We start from the raw sequence: 24,796 nt of genomic DNA, 5'->3' as shown, positions 1-24,796 counted from the left end.
TAAAACACTATTGAAAAAATATTTTAAAGGTCACAAGTCCGGTAACAGTCTGTTACACGCAAACACGTTTCCGACTGCTGTCTTTATTCATTGCACATACAATTGTGAATAGGTCACAAACATGATCAAACATGACCAATCACAAGGAAAGAAGGTCACAGCAGGTAGCAAAGAACTTGAGTAATAAAGAGATATGAAAAGATGATAATCAGGGGCGCACACAGAAATCATGGGGCCCAGAAGAGCAGATCTCACTTTACAGCACTTACAGACTAATTTTCCTCCTATTGAAGCTCTATATTTCCCTTTAATTGCTCCCATAAAGTGAGGTGCCAACTAAATTGCCCCCAAACACAGCAAGATACCCCAACAGTAAATCCCTCTCCACATGCACAGTATGATCATCCTACTGTACACGGGGCTGGGACAAGGCATTTTGGTGCCCTAGGCAGTTGAAGCCGATGCCCCCCGCCCACATGAATCCTCATCCCCATGTAAAGAAATAGGTCTGAGACTAATTTAACAGGACCCCTAGCACACATCAGTTCCCCCTCCAATGGGTCAGGTAACAAGCTCCGATGACCACTTCTGCTAGAATTGTTACCTTTTCCACCAAAAAATAGCCCCAAAAGAAAAAAGTGGTGTACATCAGAGGGGGAGGCTCAATAGGAAGTATGTTTATATAGATATGAAATCATTCATTGCTTGCTGTCCAATACAGGGAAAAATAGCAATATTTATCCCTGACATCTGTAACATTTCGAATGCTACATGTCTTGGAGGACACTCGCTTGGCACGGGATTAATGTAGTCAGGCACAGTTTTTCACTTAAACAGTCTATTAACATAGAGTATCATAAGCACCACCAGTCAATGGTACCTTATGGGAGCTCCTGCTCCACACGCAGACTCCTTGTCAGTATCACTCTCCTGGGAAAGCTGTCTTACGGGGTTCACCAACTTGTCTTGCAGGCACACATCAGTCAGTCCAGAGCCACCGAAGGATGGTAGCTTCCCCACACAGAGTCCTTCCACAGAGCGCTATTCAGGACGTCCGTCCCCACGTGGAACCGTCCAACACACAGGCGTGTGTGACCTGTCCAGGTGCTATTCAGGACCTTTGTCCAACACCCCAGGCCACCAGGTCCAAAGCCCCACCATGTGCTGTTCAGGGAGACGACACTCCCAACACATAGGCTCTTTCAGGACCTTCAGCACAGACCATTCAGATCCACACTCAGAGACCATGTGACAAGACCTCAGTCACATTATATGGTTGTAACCACTCCCCTAGATGGGAGTGTGTGTGGCTAGTTTGACCCGCCCATCTCTCATAACTAGCCCTGACAGCCTCCCTTTACAATTATACAAACACATTTACTTGTGGGACTACAGGTCCCAGAACATCCTTACTTCAGGCTGACAGTGCAGAGTATCTTCATCTGTGACACACATACTGGCCATTCACTACAATGGCGGACTTTGTCTCATTTTCACCATTATAACCACAAATATGCCTCCTTGCATATCCTGAGGAGCAAACACAGCGCCCCCTAGCTGTAGCAGGGGTCACAGCACCACACATCCTATATATTAAGTGTCAAACCCAAGGACAGTCATGGGAACTAATATTACTTACTAACTGTAATGGGGTCCGTTTGGTTGCAAATAGGTATGCAGCACAGCATTTGGTGGGTAATCCAATGGAGCTAAACAGACCCCATCATGCAACAAATACAGTTTGCAACTAAACTGATGGTGGTTTTGGTGCCATATTCCTCTATGGATAGAGGTTCTGGTCTCATATTCCTGAGATTGTGGTGACCTCTTCATATAGTGATAGTTGTTCTGGTGCTGTATTCATGTACTATTGATGGTTCTGGTGAGGTATTCATGTAATGATTATGGTTCTGGTGCTGTATTCATCACCAGAACTATCATCAGTAGAGATGGGTGAACCCCAACAGTAAAATTCGGCGTCGGTACAGAACACGTACTGTTTGGGCAGCGTGAGTGTCATGCACATGGCAGCGTGGCAAACACTGCTTCTAATCAGTGGTGAAATTAGCGTGAGCGCTCAGCTGTGATTGGAGGTATAAAGTTTACTTCAGGTCATGTTAAAAATACTTATTTCGTATATTTATTTATTCAGGACTCTTTACCAGATGCGATACTATAAAGAAAATGTTGTGATTTTTCTTATAAATATTTAGTGATTTATTGGATTGTCCACCAAAAAGCATCATTGCAGCAAAACATAAAATATGTGAAATAGTTACAAAGAAATTGTCCACATCAAAGTTTGTTCCCCAATTTTCCTGGGACCCTGAATGGTAAATAGAATTTGTCTCTGTCAAGAGCATGGTTGAAGAAAGAAACACGTGTTTAACTCACATATCAGCTGTCCATCTGATGTCTGTGTGAAGTGTGAGCAAAGTGTCCGAAGAGAGCCAAGAGACCTCCCTTCCTGTGAGTCATGTGTTATATATGTCCCACAGAGCACGTGTTCTCTCTACATGGTGTCACCATTTACCCTGAGCCAAATATACAGGAATAGCAGTTAATGTCAGCTAAACCTTTCTACGAGGCTGAATACAGAAATGAGTGTAATAAGAATAAATCAATAACCAATAATTAATATTAACAATTGCCCCTTTTGAGGGTGACAGACATTAATTGGAGCCTCAAAGTTCATCTTAAGGATAATCTGATCTTCTTAAGCAAAATAATTTAATGCCAATAATAACAATTAAATTGTTGTTATACGTACTCAATAACGCAATGATGGAAATTCATGTTATGGTAAGCCGTGACCAATATTCATATAAAATATATAATTATACTTCCCTGTATCTAAATTGAAGCATCTCAGGTCCGATCTTCATCATCTGATGCCATCTGGTCTTCATCTTGATGTCTTCTTCTTGGTTCTTTTAAAACAGTCTTTAGATGATAATTCCTTTGAAATAGATGATAGCATGTAGATATTGTAGAGACCGCGTGTCATGTGTCAATCAAAGTCCATAAATTCAAATGTTGATAAGAAAGTCTGTAGATGAAATGTAGCTGTAATATCTGTGCAGTGTCACCTTTAAAGACCTGGACTTACATTGGCTCACCTTGGATATTTCTGGAATCCTCCATGTCATCCGCACTGGTCTTGGAACAGGTGTGACAACTTTGTTCAGCACAGCAAGAGTTAAAATGACTCTTCCTTGCTAAACATAGCACCATAACCAGTCCTTAGTCCTAATACACATGTCAGTGTTATAGCATCCTGACAATTACCTTATTGTTCATCAGCTTTTATCGAAGCTTTATAGGTGATAGGAAACCACTGGAACGTGATAAAAACGTGATAACAGTTCATCTTAGTATTATAGGATCATCATCCTCTCCAATTGTGATGGTCAGTTTAGATACTGCAGTTGTGGTTGTCAGTGATGGATACTGCAGTTGTGGTTGTCAATGGTGACATGAATTATAATTAACACATTCTATTATTACTCAGAAATCATAGCATTGTTACCTTGTGGAACTTCTAGATAGCGGCTATTTTCTTCTTGCAACTTTTAAGAATCAATTGAATTTAGAAATATAAAAAGTCTTTATTAACGTAACTTCAGTATCTTGCTTGAAGTTTTCATTCCTTATTCTATACCAAATCTGGTAATTTGTTTGACTTATAATATCACAGCATACCATTGCAATCAGTAATATCCATATAATTATTATCAGAATATTAATATAGAATTCATGTTTGGAATAATAAAGTAATAATAAATGATAATACATTGTTAATCATATTCTTCATTAATTTTTAAGTCATAGGTATAATTACCTTTTCAACCCATAGATGTCAGTGTGTTTTTTATGTAGCAAGTGTTTCCAACTTTATTACTAAAACTTTATTAATAGAATATATTTATTAGACCAATAAGTAAGAATGTGTAACCATGAACTAAAATAAAAATATATGAGTGAGTAAAGGAATTAATTGTTGTATTTACTCAGAATTGAAACATTTTCCCTTATAACGGAACCATATCATCACTATATTTAATTAAGCAATATTCTTGTACTAGACATTATTTTATTAAATATTGATTTTTTTCTTGGGATAAAAAATAAAAATTAAGAATAAAAAAATAAAGTAAGACTAAAAATTGAAAATGAAAAATAAAAATAAGGCTTTTATATGTTGTTGACAAATGCAGAGTAGTTATGTTCTCAGTAACACATACCCTTAATATTTCCATTTTCTGAATGATTTCATATTTGTCATAACCTTGGATTACCAAAATATTTAAATTATGCAACTTGTGTTAGTGTAAAGAAATCACTTTTATAATGCTTCATCTTATTATACCCAATAGTACCTTATTAATATTTCTTCTTTATTAAAATGTGTGAAGAGGTATTGATGAAATATGATGATGTCATCAGGAAAACACATCAAAAACACATTTCCCCGTTAATATAAAAAATATTATTTTATAAAATTATTAATTTATAAAAACCAAAATTAAAAATAATTAATTATTTTATGGATAATCTGTGTAAATTCCATATCAGCTTTATGCCATATACAGTAATTGTCTGAAGATATGTACCCATCTATGTAACCATTAAAAATCACACTGAATACCATAAAATTATCATTTGGAAAAAGTGATTTTAAATGTAGAATTTCTTGATAAATAATTTTGATGTGTGATTACACTTATCCACTATTCGCTAAATCAAGAAACAATAATTACTAAAAAAATAGGAATCTATGTTGAGTAGATAATATTTCATTATATCTTAATATTCTAATAATTTAACTGATTTGTATTATTTCCTACAAACACAAGGTTTTTGTTTTTTCCTAGCATACCATGAGGCCTCTCATACATCACACATACCATGTTACTCTTGCGTTATATTCCCTCTTAGCAGCTGCTCATCCTCATCTGTCAGCCATCACTCAGACTGTGACACATATATAAGTTCAAACCACATATTCCACATACAAAGGTATGAATACATGTATATTAACCCAAATTATTGCATCCTAATTATCAAGGCATTGAAAACTATTAAATTCAATATCTTAATATTTCTTTGGATATTCCCCAAATACACATAACATAACACTTTGTAAACCAGTCTATAGATAGAAAGACTCATAATATTATTGCATCGGAATCCAAACCCTGAAACTTAGGCCTAAAGATTTCCTTTGACTTGCAAAAGTTGAAGTCTCCCAGAAATTCTTTTCACTGAGGCTACAAGCGCTTTAAGTTACAAAAATTGAAATAGGGGTATGGTATCCTTATTATTAGCCCAAAGTTCAGATGTCACCTGCTGTGACTGTCATACATGTCATGCAGTAAAGATACATTACCATGCAAAGAATAACTCTAAAATGTTAGAAAATATTAACAGCACACAAAAACTAAATTTAGATTCAGTTAGTTATATATTATTTCTTTTAACTGTTAAATATGTAAAATCATGCAGTTATTACAACTTCCTGTGTAAATAAAGACATAAATCCATGAAAAGATTTTTGTTCAAATTCTGCTTTGAAATGAAAATTCTAAGGAAAAATAAAAGATAAAGTTAAATATCATATTCATCCAGAAACAAAACAATTTAACTATCTCATCCATCTGCTATTCCTGGTATGTCCACTGGCTGCAATATCATCACCATCACCCATCTTTCCTGATCCCTGTCACACTGTATCCGTCTGCTATTTTCTTCCTGCATGTTTTCCCACCTTTATTCTTTGATGCTAAAACACAGTTGGCTTTATCTTTCCATTTGAATCTGACTTTTTCCATTTGCATTTTCCCTTCTGACTTCTAATTAATCCCCTCCTGTGTCTGTGACCAGTCTCCCTGCTGCCCCTCCTCCTGATCACACCTGGCCTATTTCATGTGCACTTAGCTTGTTATAAATTCAGAGTCGCAGGTCTGTTTTGACCGTGGTCTGTCTCTAAGGATGTCTCTAAAAGGATACAGCAGAAATATGCCAGAAATGAGCAAGAAGTCAACAGAAGGTACACCTAACCACAGTTTTTTAATATACTAAATTTCTTTCTTTTCCCTCAACACTTACTCTCATCATGCTGACATACGCTCTAACAGTTTTGGCTCCATTACTCCTCAGTCCCCAAACACCAGCACCCTCTAACCAAGTAATAATCTCTCCTTCCCTCTTGCCTCCCCACCTGACCTCCTCCGCTGACCTGCTCCTCAACCTCAGATCTCTCCTAATAAAACACAAAACAAGCCGCCCACTCTCCTTCTACCAACTGCTCTGTCTCTCTCTGCTTCTCCTCACTGCTGGTGACATATCTCCCAATCTGGACCCCCACATCTCATACCTCCCATTATTACCCCGTTCTACCGCTCCCAACCCACTATAAACACCCAAAATCTTGCCCACCTCAAATCTGTGCCCTTGACGCCCACCACCCTGCTCCCTCTCTATGGATCACTCTGGAATGCCCGCTCCATCTGCAATAAACTCCACGTCATTCACGACCTCTTTACCTCTCGTAATCTTTCCTTCCTGGGCCTCACCAAAACATGGCTGACACCCTCTGATGCAGCCTCCCCTGTTGCGCTATGTTACAGTGGCCTCCACTTCACCCACACTCCTTGCCCTGGCAACAGACATGGCGGAGGACTGGGCCTTCTCCTTTCTTCAAACTGTACCTTTAACCCAATCCCACCTTATCCTTCCCTGTTTTGAAGTCCACTCTGTCCGCATTTACTCCCTCCAACCTCCAAGTGGCCATCATATACCGGCTTCCTGGCCCGACCACTGCCTTTATTGACCAATTCTCCACCTGGCTTCTTCACTGTCTCTCTGCTGACATTCCCACCATCATCATAGGTGACTTCAACATCCCCATTTACACCTACCAGTCTGCAGCTCCAAACTCCTGTCCCTTACTTCATCTTTTGGACTTACTCAGTGGCCTTCCCTCAGCCACCCACACAGACGGACACACATTAGACCTGGTCTTCACCCGTTTCTAACTTCACAACCTCCCTTCTCCCTCTATCTGACCACCATCTACTCACTTTCTCATTACTGTCCTCCACACCTAAATAGAGAAGTACATCGTGGCACAGCTGTGTTGGTGCACAAACAGGTTCCCAAACCAGTGGATATATATAATAAAATTTTGGCACTCAACTCATTTAGATCCGTTGCAAAAAAAAAAAAAAAATGTATTGCAGTCCAACACAAAACTTTTCTTTCTTCCCAAGACCTTCCTCAGTAAACTGCAATAAACTAAAGATGAGTCAATAAGTGATACAATATTCAAAAGTATAGTACAACATTCACAAAACATAGAAATGAAATAAAGTAGCAATAAAATACATGAAATAATACGTCTCATTCCTAGTTGAGTGCATGGTGGCTGTTGGGAGGGCAGGTAAAACAAGGAAGGAGAGAAAAGAAAACTATAAACAGACACATACCCGACTGCTCTTGTACTGTCTCAAATGAGCATCAGTGTTCAAAAACTGTAACCAATGTAGATAGTGGGGCTTGTCCTGTCAGTCCCCTGTGGGAGAAATATCTCCCTGTGTAGCATGGGGATAGGATGTATACAATATAATGATTAGTTCAAAGAATAAGCCCCTAAACAACATTATAGTAATGTGTAATACTGACCTATCTTATTTGTCAGTATAGTAAGATAAACGGTTCAATCCCGGATCAGCTGGACTAGAAATCTATAAATGAAAAAGAAATGTGGCACTCACCCCAAGGTACTGCAAAATTAGAAACCTTTATTCATCTTTAAACGAACGTCATGTGGAGAGGCGGCTGGGTATGGGAAAAGGTGTGCGGAGGAGAGGAAAAGGACGACGGCCGTTTCACGCCGATGCGCTTCTACGGGTCCATAGGTGCACATTAAGAACGTCATATCCTTTATAGAGACTTAAATGACGTGAATCTTCACAGGTGTGGGGTAAAAACAATGTCTAAAAGTTGTGTGCAAACAACAGTAATAATAAGCTTACATGAAATACATCGTTTACAGGTATAAGGCAAGAGAAAACAACTAATAATGCTGTTCTTAACTATATGTTAATATTTATAAAAAAACCGACATATCTAACTTGTCGTTTAACCCTAGGGGTCCTTGCGCATTGGTATCCAATATCCATTTTGCTTCATGTTGCAGCAGGATTTTATTACGATCGCCACCCTGTGCGGGAGTTTTAACCATTTCTAAGCCCGCAAAACACAGTACATTTGGATTGGCGTTATGTTGATCGTGCACGTGTTTAATTAGGCGTGGGCACCCTTTTCCAGAGGTGATGGATGTATGATGTTCTTTAAATCTAGTAACCATAGGGCGTATCGTCTTACCAATGTAATAGAACCGACATGGGCAAAAAATAACATAAACAACATATTGAGTTTTACACGTAATTAGTTGTTGAACATTATGACAGACTGGACCTAATTGTATCGGGTTATGCACATATCTTAAGTTGCAAAATTTGCAGTTCCCACATTTGAAATTCCCTGTAGGTTGCGCTCGTGAGAGCCAATTATTTACCGATGGAGGGAGTCTATTTTTAACTATTAGGTCACCTAAATTTCTCGTGCGTTTGTACCCAAAGCGTGGTCTGTTTGTAACTAGGGGCAATAACTCCCTGTCATTTTGTAATACGTGCCAGTTCTTATTTATAGCTGCATATACTGCTCTATCCATAGGACTATGTGCAAAAGTGAAAGTAAATCTTTTTTGGCCACTTTTTTTATGAGGGGGTCGAGAATCATATCTCCGTGCTTTTAATAGCTCATCCTGTGTAAGTTGCTTCACGCGATGTTCAGCCTGTTCCAAAATATCTGCTGGATATTTCCTATCTAAAAAATCAGATTTTAAATCAGCAATTTGCTGTTGGAAAGTTTCGTCATTATTATTAATTTTCCTATAGCGTACCATTTGGCTGTAAGGCAAGCCATTTTTAGTGTGTTTTGGGTGGGCGCTAGAGAAGTGAAGCAAACTATTTGTTGCACAGGGTTTTTTATAAACTTTTGTGCAAAGTGTGTCATCTATTACATCCAATTTTACATCAAGGAATTCAAGTGAGTTTCCTCCATAGCAAGCCGTAAATTGCATATTTTCGCTATTTACACCATTGAGGTGGGCCACGAACGAGTTGAATTCATTCTGGGAACCGTCCCAAACGATGAAAATGTCGTCTGCGAATCTTAAAAACAGGCGAATGTGTTTCAAGAAAGGGTTCGTGACACTGGTGATGTACTTTTCCTCAAAAGCGGCTAAAAATAAATTCGCAAAAACGCAAGCGACGGGCGTACCCATCGCGGTTCCGGTGTGTTGTAGGAACCATTTTTCCCCGAATTTGAATGCATTATGGGTCAATACAAAATGTAAGCTATCCACAATAAACGAAATAAAGTTATTGTCTTTATCAGTATTAGAAAGAATGGATTTAATCGCTTCAATGCCTTTATCCTGAGGGATTCGTGTATAAAGGCTGACAACATCGATCGAAGTTCGTGAAAAAGTAGGTTGCCAGTCTAGTGATTGAAGTGCTACAAGAAAGGCACCTGAATCCTTAACGAATGAGGGAATCTGCGGCAGTAGTGGTTTCAATAGCCAATCGAGGAATTGCGACAGGGGCTCTGTCAAAGAACCAATGCCCGATATAATCGGACGACCCGGGGGTGCTGAGGCATTTTTGTGAATTTTTGGCAGGCTGTACCAATGGGGTATAGATGGATGAGGGGGAAATAACTTCTCTGCCCTATTTTTTGATAAAGTGCCGTTTGATACATATTTATTTAATAAACCCCGTAACTTTTCTTTATATTTCACCATTGGGTTGTGATCCAAGGGAATATAAGTGTTTTTGTCGTTTAATTGGGACATTGCTTCATTGACATAATAATCTTTATTGAGTAAAACTAAATTTCCCCCTTTGTCTGCTTTCCTGATGATTACGTTATCCCACTGCTGCATTTCCCTTAGTGCGACTTCTTCCTTCTTAGACAAATTCTTTTTCGGTTTATGGTACAAAAGGGCTTCAACATCTTTTATTACTAGGTCATGGAACAAGTCTATCAAATTGCCCGGGGATATAGGGGGCATGTAGGTGGAGCTTAAACCCCCTTTAAACGGTTCAATGTCTTTGTTGCTGTTCACATTAGCTGCTGGGAATACAGTCTCGTCCATTGGTGTATCCAAATTGGTAAGTAACCATGCATCCTCTAATTCTTGAAGGTTTGTTGGAGGAAGAGCTATAAAGCCCAGTGGGCCAATAGACGCTGGAACATCAGAAGTGAGCAAACTTGGCTTATTGCTTTGATTTTTATTGCTGGAAAAATATTTATGCAGGTGTAGTTTTCTTGTGGCTCTAAAAAGCTCAATTTTAAAGTTTGTTAAACTAAAGTCTTCAGGAATACAGAAATTTAACCCCAGAGAAAGCACTTTTTTCTGTTCCGGGGATAAGATTTTGTCCGATAAGTTTATAATTCGGAGTTCATTACTCCTCACTTCCTCCAGGAAACCTGTTTGCGTTTCCTTTGCGGACTTTTTGCGGCCCCCTCTTCTGATCTTTTTCCTAAAGGGATGTGGACTTCAGGTGTTGATAGAGGGGCAACGATCTCATTCCCAGGATCTTCAACACCACTGGAATCAGAGTCGGTTATCCATCCGTCTTTCTGCGGTTTGCGTCGATTAAATTTCTTTGAGGGATGATGTCTTTGAAAATTTCGTCTTATATTGTTCTTATTTTTATTCCAGGTGAAAATTTGCCCTGTAGCGAAATCATTCTTGTCCCTAAGGAATTTGTCTTTCTTTTGTTGTTTTGTTTCAATTTGAATTAGGACAAGTTTTTTCTCCAATTTTTTTAGAAATAAATTATTCTGGGTGTCTGTGATCCTGGATTTTAATTCTTGCTTTGCTTTCTCTAGTTGCTCGCAAAGAGATGTATATTCCTTTTCGTTCTGTGATACTACTAATGCGAGTAAATTCCTAGAGCATTGTAAGTGTATTTCATCCCACGCTTGTTGAAATGTGGGATCGTCTGCAAACTGGGAGATTTCTTTGAACACACGTAGACCACGTGGGACTCTGCCACATTCCACGTATGATTTTAGTGACTTTATTGTCCAGTATGTGCAGGCACCGGCGGGGGTGCTCAACATAGGAAAAAAGCAGCAATGTCCATAGCAATAGAAAAAGAAATGTGGCACTCACCCCAAGGTACTGCAAAATTAGAAACCTTTATTCATCTTTAAACGAACGTCATGTGGAGAGGCGGCTGGGTATGGGAAAAGGTGTGCGGAGGAGAGGAAAAGGACGACGGCCGTTTCACGCCGATGCGCTTCTACGGGTCCATAGGTGCACATTAAGAACGTCATATCCTTTATAGAGACTTAAATGACGTGAATCTTCACAGGTGTGGGGTAAAAACAATGTCTAAAAGTTGTGTGCAAACAACAGTAATAATAAGCTTACATGAAATACATCGTTTACAGGTATAAGGCATACCTACCTGTAAACGATGTATTTCATGTAAGCTTATTACATAAGCCCACACCTGTGAAGATTCACGTCATTTAAGTCTCTATAAAGGATATGACGTTCTTAATGTGTCTTATAAAGGTTTCTAATTTTGCAGTACCTTGGGGTGAGTGCCACATTTCTTTTTCTATTGCTATGGACATTGCTGCTTTTTTCCTATGTTGAGCACCCCCGCCGGTGCCTGCACATCTGAGCACATGTGATAAATGAACTTCGGTGGCAACGAAAAAAAGTTGTAATAATACAGCCTGGTGCCGTCCGCACATCTTATTAACTTGATTTCTATATATCCTTCGTTCTTTGGGACTGAGCACAAGCTGCAACAATTAGCACTTTCAATAGTGCCGTATATGCCACAATGGATATCATCCAAGAAAGTTCTATGGACTCACAAGCCAGCACGTCAATGGAGTGTGGTTTACTGGCTGGGAGGGAAGGTGCGGAGGAATTCTTTATGAGCTGCAATCATAAAGAGGATTTAGTACTAATAAGCACAAAAACATTGGAAAGTAAAATATATTTTTTGGCAGAACGAGAAATAAGGCTGTACTGGACAATAAAGTCACTAAAATCATACGTGGAATGTGGCAGAGTCCCACGTGGTCTACGTGTGTTCAAAGAAATCTCCCAGTTTGCAGACGATCCCACATTTCAACAAGCGTGGGATGAAATACACTTACAATGCTCTAGGAATTTACTCGCATTAGTAGTATCACAGAACGAAAAGGAATATACATCTCTTTGCGAGCAACTAGAGAAAGCAAAGCAAGAATTAAAATCCAGGATCACAGACACCCAGAATAATTTATTTCTAAAAAAATTGGAGAAAAAACTTGTCCTAATTCAAATTGAAACAAAACAACAAAAGAAAGACAAATTCCTTAGGGACAAGAATGATTTCGCTACAGGGCAAATTTTCACCTGGAATAAAAATAAGAACAATATAAGACGAAATTTTCAAAGACATCATCCCTCAAAGAAATTTAATCGACGCAAACCGCAGAAAGACGGATGGATAACCGACTCTGATTCCAGTGGTGTTGAAGATCCTGGGAATGAGATCGTTGCCCCTCTATCAACACCTGAAGTCCACATCCCTTTAGGAAAAAGATCAGAAGAGGGGGCCGCAAAAAGTCCGCAAAGGAAACGCAAACAGGTTTCCTGGAGGAAGTGAGGAGTAATGAACTCCGAATTATAAACTTATCGGACAAAATCTTATCCCCGGAACAGAAAAAAGTGCTTTCTCTGGGGTTAAATTTCTGTATTCCTGAAGACTTTAGTTTAACAAACTTTAAAATTGAGCTTTTTAGAGCCACAAGAAAACTACACCTGCATAAATATTTTTCCAGCAATAAAAATCAAAGCAATAAGCCAAGTTTGCTCACTTCTGATGTTCCAGCGTCTATTGGCCCACTGGGCTTTATAGCTCTTCCTCCAACAAACCTTCAAGAATTAGAGGATGCATGGTTACTTACCAATTTGGATACACCAATGGACGAGACTGTATTCCCAGCAGCTAATGTGAACAGCAACAAAGACATTGAACCGTTTAAAGGGGGTTTAAGCTCCACCTACATGCCCCCTATATCCCCGGGCAATTTGATAGACTTGTTCCATGACCTAGTAATAAAAGATGTTGAAGCCCTTTTGTACCATAAACCGAAAAAGAATTTGTCTAAGAAGGAAGAAGTCGCACTAAGGGAAATGCAGCAGTGGGATAACGTAATCATCAGGAAAGCAGACAAAGGGGGAAATTTAGTTTTACTCAATAAAGATTATTATGTCAATGAAGCAATGTCCCAATTAAACGACAAAAACACTTATATTCCCTTGGATCACAACCCAATGGTGAAATATAAAGAAAAGTTACGGGGTTTATTAAATAAATATGTATCAAACGGCACTTTATCAAAAAATAGGGCAGAGAAGTTATTTCCCCCTCATCCATCTATACCCCATTGGTACAGCCTGCCAAAAATTCACAAAAATGCCTCAGCACCCCCGGGTCGTCCGATTATATCGGACATTGGTTCTTTGACAGAGCCCCTGTCGCAATTCCTCGATTGGCTATTGAAACCACTACTGCCGCAGATTCCCTCATTCGTTAAGGATTCAGGTGCCTTTCTTGTAGCACTTCAATCACTAGACTGGCAACCTACTTTTTCACTAACTTCGATCGATGTTGTCAGCCTTTATACACGAATCCCTCAGGATAAAGTCATTGAAGCGATTAAATCCATTCTTTCTAATACTGATAAAGACAATAACTTTATTTCGTTTATTGTGGATAGCTTACATTTTGTATTGACCCATAATGCATTCAAATTCGGGGAAAAATGGTTCCTACAACACACCGGAACCGCGATGGGTACGCCCGTCGCTTGCGTTTTTGCGAATTTATTTTTAGCCGCTTTTGAGGAAAAGTACATCACCAGTGTCACGAACCCTTTCTTGAAACACATTCGCCTGTTTTTAAGATTCGCAGACGACATTTTCATCGTTTGGGACGGTTCCCAGAATGAATTCAACTCGTTCGTGGCCCACCTCAATGGTGTAAATAGCGAAAATATGCAATTTACGGCTTGCTATGGAGGAAACTCACTTGAATTCCTTGATGTAAAATTGGATGTAATAGATGACACACTTTGCACAAAAGTTTATAAAAAACCCTGTGCAACAAATAGTTTGCTTCACTTCTCTAGCGCCCACCCAAAACACACTAAAAATGGCTTGCCTTACAGCCAAATGGTACGCTATAGGAAAATTAATAATAATGACGAAACTTTCCAACAGCAAATTGCTGATTTAAAATCTGATTTTTTAGATAGGAAATATCCAGCAGATATTTTGGAACAGGCTGAACATCGCGTGAAGCAACTTACACAGGATGAGCTATTAAAAGCACGGAGATATGATTCTCGACCCCCTCATAAAAAAAGTGGCCAAAAAAGATTTACTTTCACTTTTGCACATAGTCCTATGGATAGAGCAGTATATGCAGCTATAAATAAGAACTGGCACGTATTACAAAATGACAGGGAGTTATTGCCCCTAGTTACAAACAGACCACGCTTTGGGTACAAACGCACGAGAAATTTAGGTGACCTAATAGTTAAAAATAGACTCCCTCCATCGGTAAATAATTGGCTCTCACGAGCGCAACCTACAGGGAATTTCAAATGTGGGAACTGCAAATTTTGCAACTTAAGATATGTGCATAACCCGATACAATTAGGTCCAGTCTGTCATAATGTTCAACAACTAATTACGTGTAAAACTCAATATGTTGTTTATGTTATTTTTTGCCCATGTCGGTTCTATTACATTGGTAAGACGATACGCCCTATGGTTACTAGATTTAAAGAACATCATACATCCATAACCTCTGGAAAAGGGTGCCCACGCCTAATTAAACACGTGCACGATCAACATAACGCCAATCCAAATGTACTGTGTTTTGCGGGCTTAGAAATGGTTAAAACTCCCGCACAGGGTGGCGATCGTAATAAAATCCTGCTGCAACATGAAGCAAAATGGATATTGGATACCAATGCGCAAGGACCCCTAGGGTTAAACGACAAGTTAGATATGTCGGTTTTTTTTATAAATATTAACATATAGTTAAGAACAGCATTATTAGTTGTTTTCTCTTGCCTTATACCTGTAAACGATGTATTTCATGTAAGCTTATTATTACTGTTGTTTGCACACAACTTTTAGACATTGTTTTTACCCCACACCTGTGAAGATTCACGTCATTTAAGTCTCTATAAAGGATATGACGTTCTTAATGTGCACCTATGGACCCGTAGAAGCGCATCGGCGTGAAACGGCCGTCGTCCTTTTCCTCTCCTCCGCACACCTTTTCCCATACCCAGCCGCCTCTCCACATGACGTTCGTTTAAAGATGAATAAAGGTTTCTAATTTTGCAGTACCTTGGGGTGAGTGCCACATTTCTTTTTCTATTGCTATGGACATTGCTGCTTTTTTCCTATGTTGAGCACCCCCGCCGGTGCCTGCACATCTGAGCACATGTGATAAATGAACTTCGGTGGCAACGAAAAAAAGTTGTAATAATACAGCCTGGTGCCGTCCGCACATCTTATTAACTTGAAATCTATAAATGACTTGCCCAGGTTGATACAAACTATAGTGTTTAGTGCCTTACCGGTATATTTAACAAATAGAAATTGTTCCTATGGGGGTATACGAGAGAAGTGGTCTCTGCAACATAAATATGTGTTCTAAGTGCCCAGTATTAAACAAGCACATTGGTGTTACATGGCTAGATGGCTATGGCTTACCAGTGGTGGTTGGTGGTGACTGGGATGTCCATCTAACGTGGTGTCTGCCACTGGTTAGATGTGGAAGGTGTCCCACATGCATTGTATTATAGGCGGGGGGCGTGACCAAAGGGAGCACTCCGGCCGGAAGTGCGTCACCGGAAATGACGCATTCTACAGGTAACAGTGTTTGCATTCCACTGACACTGGAGACGAAGGCTTGCGTTCCATCCGCCGTATCTATGGCTGGATTGTATGTGTCATCTGATTAGGAAGGCAAGGAGTGAGAGTCTGGATATGATCAACACTGCGGTTGTTGCAGAAACGTTGGGGGAGCTAATTAGGTCAGTTGCTACAGAGGAGTGTATATATATATGTGTCATACACATTCGCAAGATGATTTCACTGCACTCAAATACGGAACACTCGCATTCAAATCAGCTCTCACCTCTGCTAAACAGGCCTATTTCACATCCCTTGTATCTTCTTTATCCCACAACCCCCTCGTCCGCCGACCACTACCCCCTCCAACTTCCCTAATCTCTGCTGAGGACTTTGCCACTTCAAAAATAGGATAGACCAAACAAGGCAAGTCTTTGTTGTCCGACCACCACCAATTTGTATGCCTGCCAGACCAATGCCCTAACCCCATAACTTCCCTCTCCAAAATCACTGAAGGACAGCTTGCTCATTTTCTCTCCAAATCACACCTCACCACTTGTGCACTTGACCCCATCCCATCCCACCTACTCCCCAACCTCACCACTACACTTATCCCATCCCTAACCCATCTCTTCAACCTATCGCTAACTTCTGGTACCTTCTCCTCTGCTTTCAAACATGCCACAATCACACCTATCCTCAAAAAGCCTTCTCTTGACTCGAGCGCTATGTCCAGCTATCGCCCCATATCTTTTCTCCCATTTGCTTCCAAACTCCTTGAGCAGCATGTCCACCTGAACTTTTCTCTCACCTTGCATCTAACTCGCTCTTCGATAACCTACAATCTGGATTCCGTCCCCACCATTCCACTGAGACTACCCTGACCAAACTTACGAAAGACTTACTTACAGCCAAAGCTAACAGACTATTATCTATATTCCTCCTCCTAGACCTGTCCTCTGCCTTCGACACAGTTGACCACTGCCTCCTACTACAGATCCTCTCTTCCCTTGGTGTCAAAGACCTTGCCCTATCCTGGGTCTCCTCATACCTTACCAACCGCACATTTAGCATTTCCTGCTCCCATACTACCTCTTTATCTTGCCCCCTCTTTGTTGGTGTCCTTCAAGGCTCTGTCCTAGGATCCCTTCTCTTCTCAATCTATACCCTTGGCCTGGCCCTACTCAAAGTCATATGGCTTCCAGTACCATCTATATGCTGATGACACTCAGATCTACCTCTCTGGCCCAGATATCACCTCTCTCTCTCCAGAATCCCAGAGTGTCTATCAGCCTTCTTCTCCTCTCGCTTCCTCAAACTCAATGTGGACAGATCTGAACTAATTCTTTCCTCCATCTCGCACACCTTCCCTACCTTATCTATCTATCACAATAAATTAATTCACACTTTCCCCTGTCCCGGTAATCCACTGCCTCGGAGTAACCCTTGACTCTGCCCTGTCCTTCAAACCACACATCCAAGCTCTCACCTCCTCCAGTCGCCTTCAGCTCAAAAATATTTCCAGAATCCATCCTTTCCTCAACCCTCACTCTACCAAGATGCTTGTGCATGCCCTAATCATCACCCACCTCGACTACTGTAACATCCTCCTTTCTGGCATGCCTTCTAATACTCTCGCACCCCTCCAGTCCATCCTTAACTCTGCTGCCTGACTAATTAATCTCTCTCCTCACTACACTCCTGCTTCCCCTCTTTGAAAATTCCTTCACTGGCTCCCAATTTCCCAGCGTATCCAGTTTAAACTAGTAACACTGACCTACAAAGCCAACCATAACCTTTCTCCTCCGTATATTTCTGAACTAATCTCTCAATATCTTCCCTCACGTAATCTCCGGTCCTCCCAAGACCTCCTTCTCTCCTCCACGCTTATTCGCTCCTCACCCAATCGCCTCCAAGACTTCTCCCGAATATCCCCCATCATCTGGAATTCTGTGCCCCAAAACCTGAAAACCCATCTCTTCAAAAAAAAGCTTACAACCTGTAATGACCACACGGCCAACTCAACACCATCGGAGCTGCTGCAACCCCCGACCTACTGTCACCTACGGTCCTCTTCCCTCTATACCAGTCTGCGTTTGTTTATTGCAAGTGATATTTGTATTATGATTTAATCCTGTTTAATGTACAGCACCATGGAATTAATGGTGCTATATATGGTAAATAATAATAATAATAATATGTATGTATTTAATGTATGTATTTAATATAATTCTAAGTATTACTTTAGTAAACTTTAATTATTTCACTATACATATAAAAATACAGTTATACAATCTCTACTTATACAAGTATGCTATATATATTGTATAAATATATATATCTACAAAAACTATAGAACTACAGAATTATACTGTATGAAATAATTAAATAAATACATCGTATAACACTTTTACACAACATATAATTACCCCCCATGATGTCACTTTCAGAAATCACCTGCTTCTGTCTGTCAGTTTCCGCCATTTGTCTCTTTACAGAGAAGTCAGAAGAACCTTGAATTTTTAACTCTTTCAGTGCAACTTTTTCAGTGGACCTTTGGATCATTTGATAGGGCTGATAACAAATATGTAATTTTCTTCGTACTTTATAGATTTGATTACTGGGATATTTCAGTTTAGTAGATTTTGATTCTGGCTTCTGATAAGATTTTACTCTGTCTGATTGTACAAACTTAGTACGATTTATTTTCCTTTCACGATTCTCATGTTTTCTTGCAAAGTCAAGGGATTGCGCACATTCAAATAAAGAAGAAAAGAAAGAGAAAAAGGAACCGCTTCATATAAATGCACACCACAAAAATAATTTATGGTGTGCATTTATATGAAGCGGTTCCTTTTTCTCTTTCTTTTCTTCATGGTTCTATACTGCTTCTTTTGCACCCCTTATATATTGCTTTATATTTTGTAGTGCGCTGGTATACAGTTATTTACATTCAAATAAAGAATCTTTTTGTGAGCAATAACACGAGATACAGAATTTAGGAATCCAAATTTGGTCACAAAACATTTTATCATTGATTGTTTTCTGAAATTGTTAATGATAGTTCTGTACAACCGTTCAAATATGTACATGAATGTAAAGGTACATTCTTTCCGGACAATCCTTAATTTTTGAAGAATATCAATATCTGCGAAATTTTCATTTAATCCACAGAAAATTAGAATTTTTAATCTGTCTGTATCTTTTAATCCTTCATGTGAGTCGTTATCATAAGACATTTTTAATGTTAAGCGTCTAGAAAAAATTACAGGAAGCCACATTTTAAGAAACTGATTTTTCTCCTCATTAGTTAAATCAAACTTATCAGCAAAATTCTCAAATAGCTCTGAATTTCTGCACACATGGATTTTATCATATGCAGGAATGATTTTGCATAATATTAACAAATTTTTCCTAACTTTGATTTGGAGTTGGGCCTCTGAGTTGTCTTCTTTTGTTAGTGGCCTTTGTACATCTGTCTCTTGTACATCTTCTTCGTCAATTCTCATGTCTCCTCCCCGATTTCCTCCATCTTGTTTCATGTCTTCAGATATAAGGTCACCTTGAGTGGCCGTTACAGACACGTGTCTCACATCTTGTTTCATCTCCAGAGTACAGTCAATCTTGGGAACATCGCTACTTTCCTTTAACACTGTTTTTACACAGTCATTTTTGGATTTCTCTGACACAAACTTGTGAAATACGTCGACCAACTGTAAAATATTTTTCAATTTCTCTTTTTCTTTGTTAAAACTCATCAGCTTAGAATCTAAAATTAGATCTTTCCTTTCACATTCTGCGTAAAGGCTGAGACATAAAACTTCTAAGTTAGACTCGTATAGGCATAAATTTCAGTCTTCTTTGCATAGAAAAAGAAGTAATAACATCCATTTTCTTACCTTGAAGTATCTCAGCTTGTAGTTCCTTTGTTGGACAACGCTGGTCTCTGGTCATCAGCACGTCTATCTTCAGTACATTTGGCACTTCTAGTACTTCCGGTACTTGTCAATCCATCTGGCACCTCTTAGTACTCACTCGAAGGCTCTCTCCGATCCTTGTGACTTGAAGTATCGTAGTGGAATTCATGAAAACTTGCACAATTGACATATAGCAAAGCTCTTCTCTCTTCCTCCGTGTGCAAGTAGAAGGAAATCCACAAAAAAAATAGCACAAAAAAAATCAGGTATAGCTGGCTCCTCAAATGTTAAAAATACTTATTTTGTATATTTATTTATTCAGGACTCTTTACCAGTGTGATTCTCTAAAGAAAATGTCATGATATTTCTTATAAAAAATGTAGTGGTTTATTGAATTGTCTAAACAGCAAAAGCACAAAAAGAGGATTCTGAGATCCTCCAAAAATAGAAAAAACAGCAACAAAAGGCAGAGATTCTTACCTGCCTAGGCCTCCAAACAAATGCACTAACAGGATGCAGTGGACCCATGTGGTTAAAATGGAAAAAACACAGGTGCAGCAAAGCCGATGAGGCAGCCACTCACCAGCTAGCAAAGTAATGGAGGGGGTGGCTGCTTGGCACATTGCTGCACATAAAAACTTGTATGTGGTGCTGTTCACACAATGGAGATGCACAGCATCCAGGCAGGCCTAGTAGTGACACCCTTCTATTAGATCAGGCGGGCCTGCCCAGCGCTATCCAAATGCACCCCATGTGCACAGACACCACAGTTTACAAGTAAAAAATGGGCCAAACTGCACCCCGAAAAAAGTGCAAAAAACACATAAAAAAAATTATGTGAGGTATTAGTTATATTCTGGCCAAAATACGCAAGCTCATAACCCACGTCAAGGGTCCTCACGCTTATGAGTTTATTGAATTGTCCACCAAAAAGCATCATTGCAGCAAAACATAAAACAGATGAAATAGTTACAAAGAGATTGTCCATTTGTCCATATCAAAGTTTGTTCCCCATCTTTCCTGAGATTCTGAATGGTAAATAGCGTCTGTCTCTGTCAAAAGCATGGTAGAAGTTCCTCAAGTGGCTAACTCACATACCAGCTGTTCATTTCATCTGAAGTCTATGTGGAGTGTGTGAAGTGAAAGAAGAGTGAAGAGACCCCAAGAGCGCCACCCCTCCTTCCTGTGAGTCATGGTTATATATGTCCCATAGATCACGTGTTCTCGCTATATGGTGTTAACTTTACCCTGAGCTAAAAATACAGGAGCAATACATGTAATGTCAGCAAAAGGCAATGTGCTCAGTATAGAATTGAGTGTAATAAATGAATAACCAATAATTCATATTTAACATTCACTAAATGCTAAAACTGACCTACCAGTATGATTCTAAAGGTCATTACGAGTTCACAGACATCAAACAGACATCACACGTGTTTAGGCTCTTTTTTCTTTAAGTAGTGAAAATATTCAAAAGTTTGTTAAAAAATAAAAAAAAAGTTGCTATTTTCCGAGACCAGTAGCGTCTCCATTTTTCGAGATCTGGGGCTGGGTGTGGGCTTATTTTTTGCTTGCCGATCTGACGTTTTTACTGACATCATTTTGGTGTATATACGATTTTTTTTGATCACCCGTTATTGCATTTTATTGCAATGTTGCAGCAACCAAAAAAAGTAATATTTTTTCCTCGCTATGCTTTACTGATTGGATAAATTATTTTTATATATTGATAGATGGGGCAATTCTGAACGTGGAGATCCCAAATGTGTATATTTGATTTTTTTATTGTTTTATTTTGACAGGGGGGTAATTTGTACTTTTATATTTTTTTTTAAAACAAACATTTTTTTAAAATTTTTACCTGCTTCAATAGTCCCCGTGGAAGACCAGAAGCTGTGAACATCTGATTGCTTGCTACATAGAGCAGGGCTGCATGTTAGCTGATCAGATCAGCTCTCATGTGCTATGTTCATCATCAGAGCCAGCACCAACAGGGGGAGGCGTCCAATGAAGGATTCTGCCCGTCATTGGACATTAAGGGGTTAAACAGACAGTTTATTTGTTGGCTGTAAAGATCCAGTGTTTTCTTATAAGCATTATGTTAGCCCAAAACGTGTATGACATCATCCGCTAATCTCTGTGTGAGTATGAGTGTTTTATTTTAATGAGGCGAAACATGAGGAATGACAAAGAGTTATCCTAGTAGTGGATAATCGCTTTTAACAAAATACAATTTCCTGTTAAAACATTTCCAACATTATGAACATCAAAAAGGCTTCTCCCCTGTGTGACCTTTCGGAAGTTTATTAAGGGTTGATTTGTGTGTAAAACATTTCCCACATTAAGAATGTGAAAAAGCATTCTCCCCTATGTGAATTCTTTGGTGACTAAGAAGAGATGATTTATTAACAAAACATTTCTCACATGCTGAACATGAAAAAGGCTTTTCGCCTGTGTGAATTCTCTGATGTTTTTTAAGATTTGTTTTCTTAACAAAACATTTCCCACATTCTGAGCAGCAAAAAGGCTTCTCCCCTGTGTGGGTTCTCTGGTGTTTTCTAAGATTTGTTTTCTCAACAAAACATTTCCCACATTCTGAGCAGCAAAAAGGCTTCTCCCCTGTGTGGGTTCTATGGTGTATAACAACATCTGATTTCCGTTTAAAACATTTCCCACATTCTGAACATAAAAAAGGCTTCTCCACTGTGTGAGTTCTCTGATGGTTATCAAGAAGCCATTTCCGGCTAAAACATTTCCCACATTCTGAACATGAAAATGGCTTCTCCCCTGTGTGTGTTCTTTGGTGTATAACAACATCTGATTTCTGGTTAAAACATTTCCCACATTCTGAGCAGCAAAAAGGCTTCTCCCCTGTGTGGATTCTCTGATGTATAACAACATCTGATTTCCATTTAAAACATTTCCCGCATTCTGAACATAAAAAAGGCTTCTCCACTATGTGAGATCTCTGGTGGCTATCAAGAAGCCATTTCCTGCTAAAACATTTCCCACATTCTGAACATGAAAAAGGCTTCTCCCCTGTGTGGGTTCTCTGGTGATTATCAAGATGTGCTTTCCTGTTAAAACATTTTCCACATTCTGAACATGAAAAAGATTTCTCCTTTGTGTGGGTCCTCTGGTGGCTATCAAGAGTTGCTTTCTGGCTAAAACATTTCCCACACTTAAAACAAAAAAAGCTATTCTTCGCTGTATGAATTTTTTGATGCTTATGAAAAGAATTTTCAAGGGGAAAACAATTTCCACATTCTGAAACTGAATTCTCTTTAGGAGCAGTTCGTTTTTGTATGCTTATTTTGTGACTTTGATTTTCCTTAGTAGTTGGTAATAAATCAGAAGACAGGACCTGTTTCAAAGGATCAGATGACAGATCTTTGCTGTGAAGGGATGATGGTATATCTGGAGTAATGGCAGTCACTTCAATAGAATCCTGTGTGATCTCAAGATCATCTGATTTAAAAATTGAAGATTTCAGCTGTCTCTCTGATCTCCTGGTACAGTTATCTGCTAAGAATAAAACCAATTATTATTTTTGAATAAATTATCCTTTAATTTTATATTTTTGAACATTTCTACTTAAACTGTCAGTAAAAATATCAAGTTATGCAAAAATATTGAATTATTCACCAATACTAGTCTAATAGAAAGCCTCATAGGATTAACTGTTTGTTCATTCTGCCTCCAAAATATGGAATAAAAATCCACCAAACAATGTTATGTAGGCGAAAATAATACCAATAAAAACTTCTATTCATCTTTCAATGGAAAAATAGAGGTTTTCACAATATTAGTGGCTCAAAGGCTCTTGAAAAGCAACATGGCTTCCATAAACCAATCCAGCAATATCTGCTTTTCCAAAGTCAAACCTCCCCCTCGCTTCTAGGCCCTGCAGTGTGCCCAAACCACATTTAGCCTCCATGTATTTGGCGTTACTATTGTGAGAAGAACCCACTTAATTCACAATGTGCGTGCAGCGCCCCAGAGTCCTGGTCGTTGCAGTACTGTGGCTCCGCCACTAAGGGGAGCTATGGTGCGTCTGATGGCACTGAAGGAGTTCATCTGATCAGGTATCACAGACACCAATACATTTCACAGCCGGGCCTCCGGGGGGAGCTAAGGGTTCTATTCACTAGGCCACTCCCCACCATAGTGGGTAAACTGGGGGTCAGGCAGGAAGTTAGATCAGAAAAGCTGACTGGGTTGGGACCAGGCAACACCTTGTGGCAGAGGGTGTTGTGGGGGAAGATACAGTAGGGTCTCTGTCAGGGGTGGGATCCTGACAGAGGCTTGGCAACTTGAACGAACGTAACGGGGCCGTGCTGTTGTGAATTTGCTTTTTGCTCCCTCTAGTGGTTACTAGTTTTTTGACTCTGGTTTTTCTGTCATTCCTTTTATCCGCACCTGGGTCGTTAGTTAGGGGTGTTGCTATATAAGCTCCCTGGACCTTCAGTTCAATGCCTGGCAACGTAGTTATCAGAGCTAGTCTGCTGTGCTCTTGTCTACTGATCCTGGTTCCAGTTATATCAGCTAAGTCTGCCTTTTGCTTTTTGCTATTTGTTTTGGTTTTGTATTTTTGTCCAGCTTGTTCCTAATCTATATCCTGACCTTTGCTGGAAGCTCTAGGGGGCTGGTGTTCTCCCCCTGGACCGTTAGACGGTTCGGGGGTTCTTGAATTTCCAGTGTGGATTTTGATAGGGTTTTTGTTGACCATATAAGTTACCTTTCTTTATTCTGCTATCAGTAAGCGGGCCTCTCTGTGCTAAACCTGGTTCATTTCTGTGTTTGTCATTTCCTCTTACCTCACCGTCATTATTTGTGGGGGGCTTCTATCCAGCTT

General features: G+C 39.4%; 2 protein-coding genes across 5 annotated transcripts in view; both read right to left on the bottom strand.

Annotated features, from left to right (window-relative positions):
* The window catches only part of LOC143768242 (uncharacterized), a 688,323-nt gene that overhangs the window by 148,201 nt on the left and 515,326 nt on the right, over positions 1-24,796 (bottom strand). The gene's annotated exons all lie outside the window — the stretch shown is intronic.
* Positions 18,959-24,796, bottom strand: part of LOC143766666 (uncharacterized) — a 40,485-nt gene continuing 34,647 nt past the window's right edge. Inside the window, exons 7-8 of one of the 4 annotated variants that reach the window (XM_077254512.1) lie at positions 22,301-23,466; positions 18,959-22,216 (exon numbers count right to left, since the gene is read on the bottom strand). In XM_077254512.1, coding sequence (XP_077110627.1) covers positions 22,208-22,216; positions 22,301-23,466 — 1,175 coding nt within the window. In that variant the 3' untranslated portion in view covers positions 18,959-22,207. Of the gene's footprint in view, positions 23,467-24,796 lie in introns of all 4 variants that reach the window. The other 3 variants (XM_077254514.1, XM_077254511.1, XM_077254513.1) reach the window with 3 other exon arrangements.

This window comes from Ranitomeya variabilis, chromosome 4 (genome assembly GCF_051348905.1).
Source record: "Ranitomeya variabilis isolate aRanVar5 chromosome 4, aRanVar5.hap1, whole genome shotgun sequence".
NCBI classification, from domain to species: Eukaryota; Metazoa; Chordata; class Amphibia; order Anura; family Dendrobatidae; genus Ranitomeya; species Ranitomeya variabilis.
This window is presented reverse-complemented; position numbering and strand designations above follow the sequence as displayed.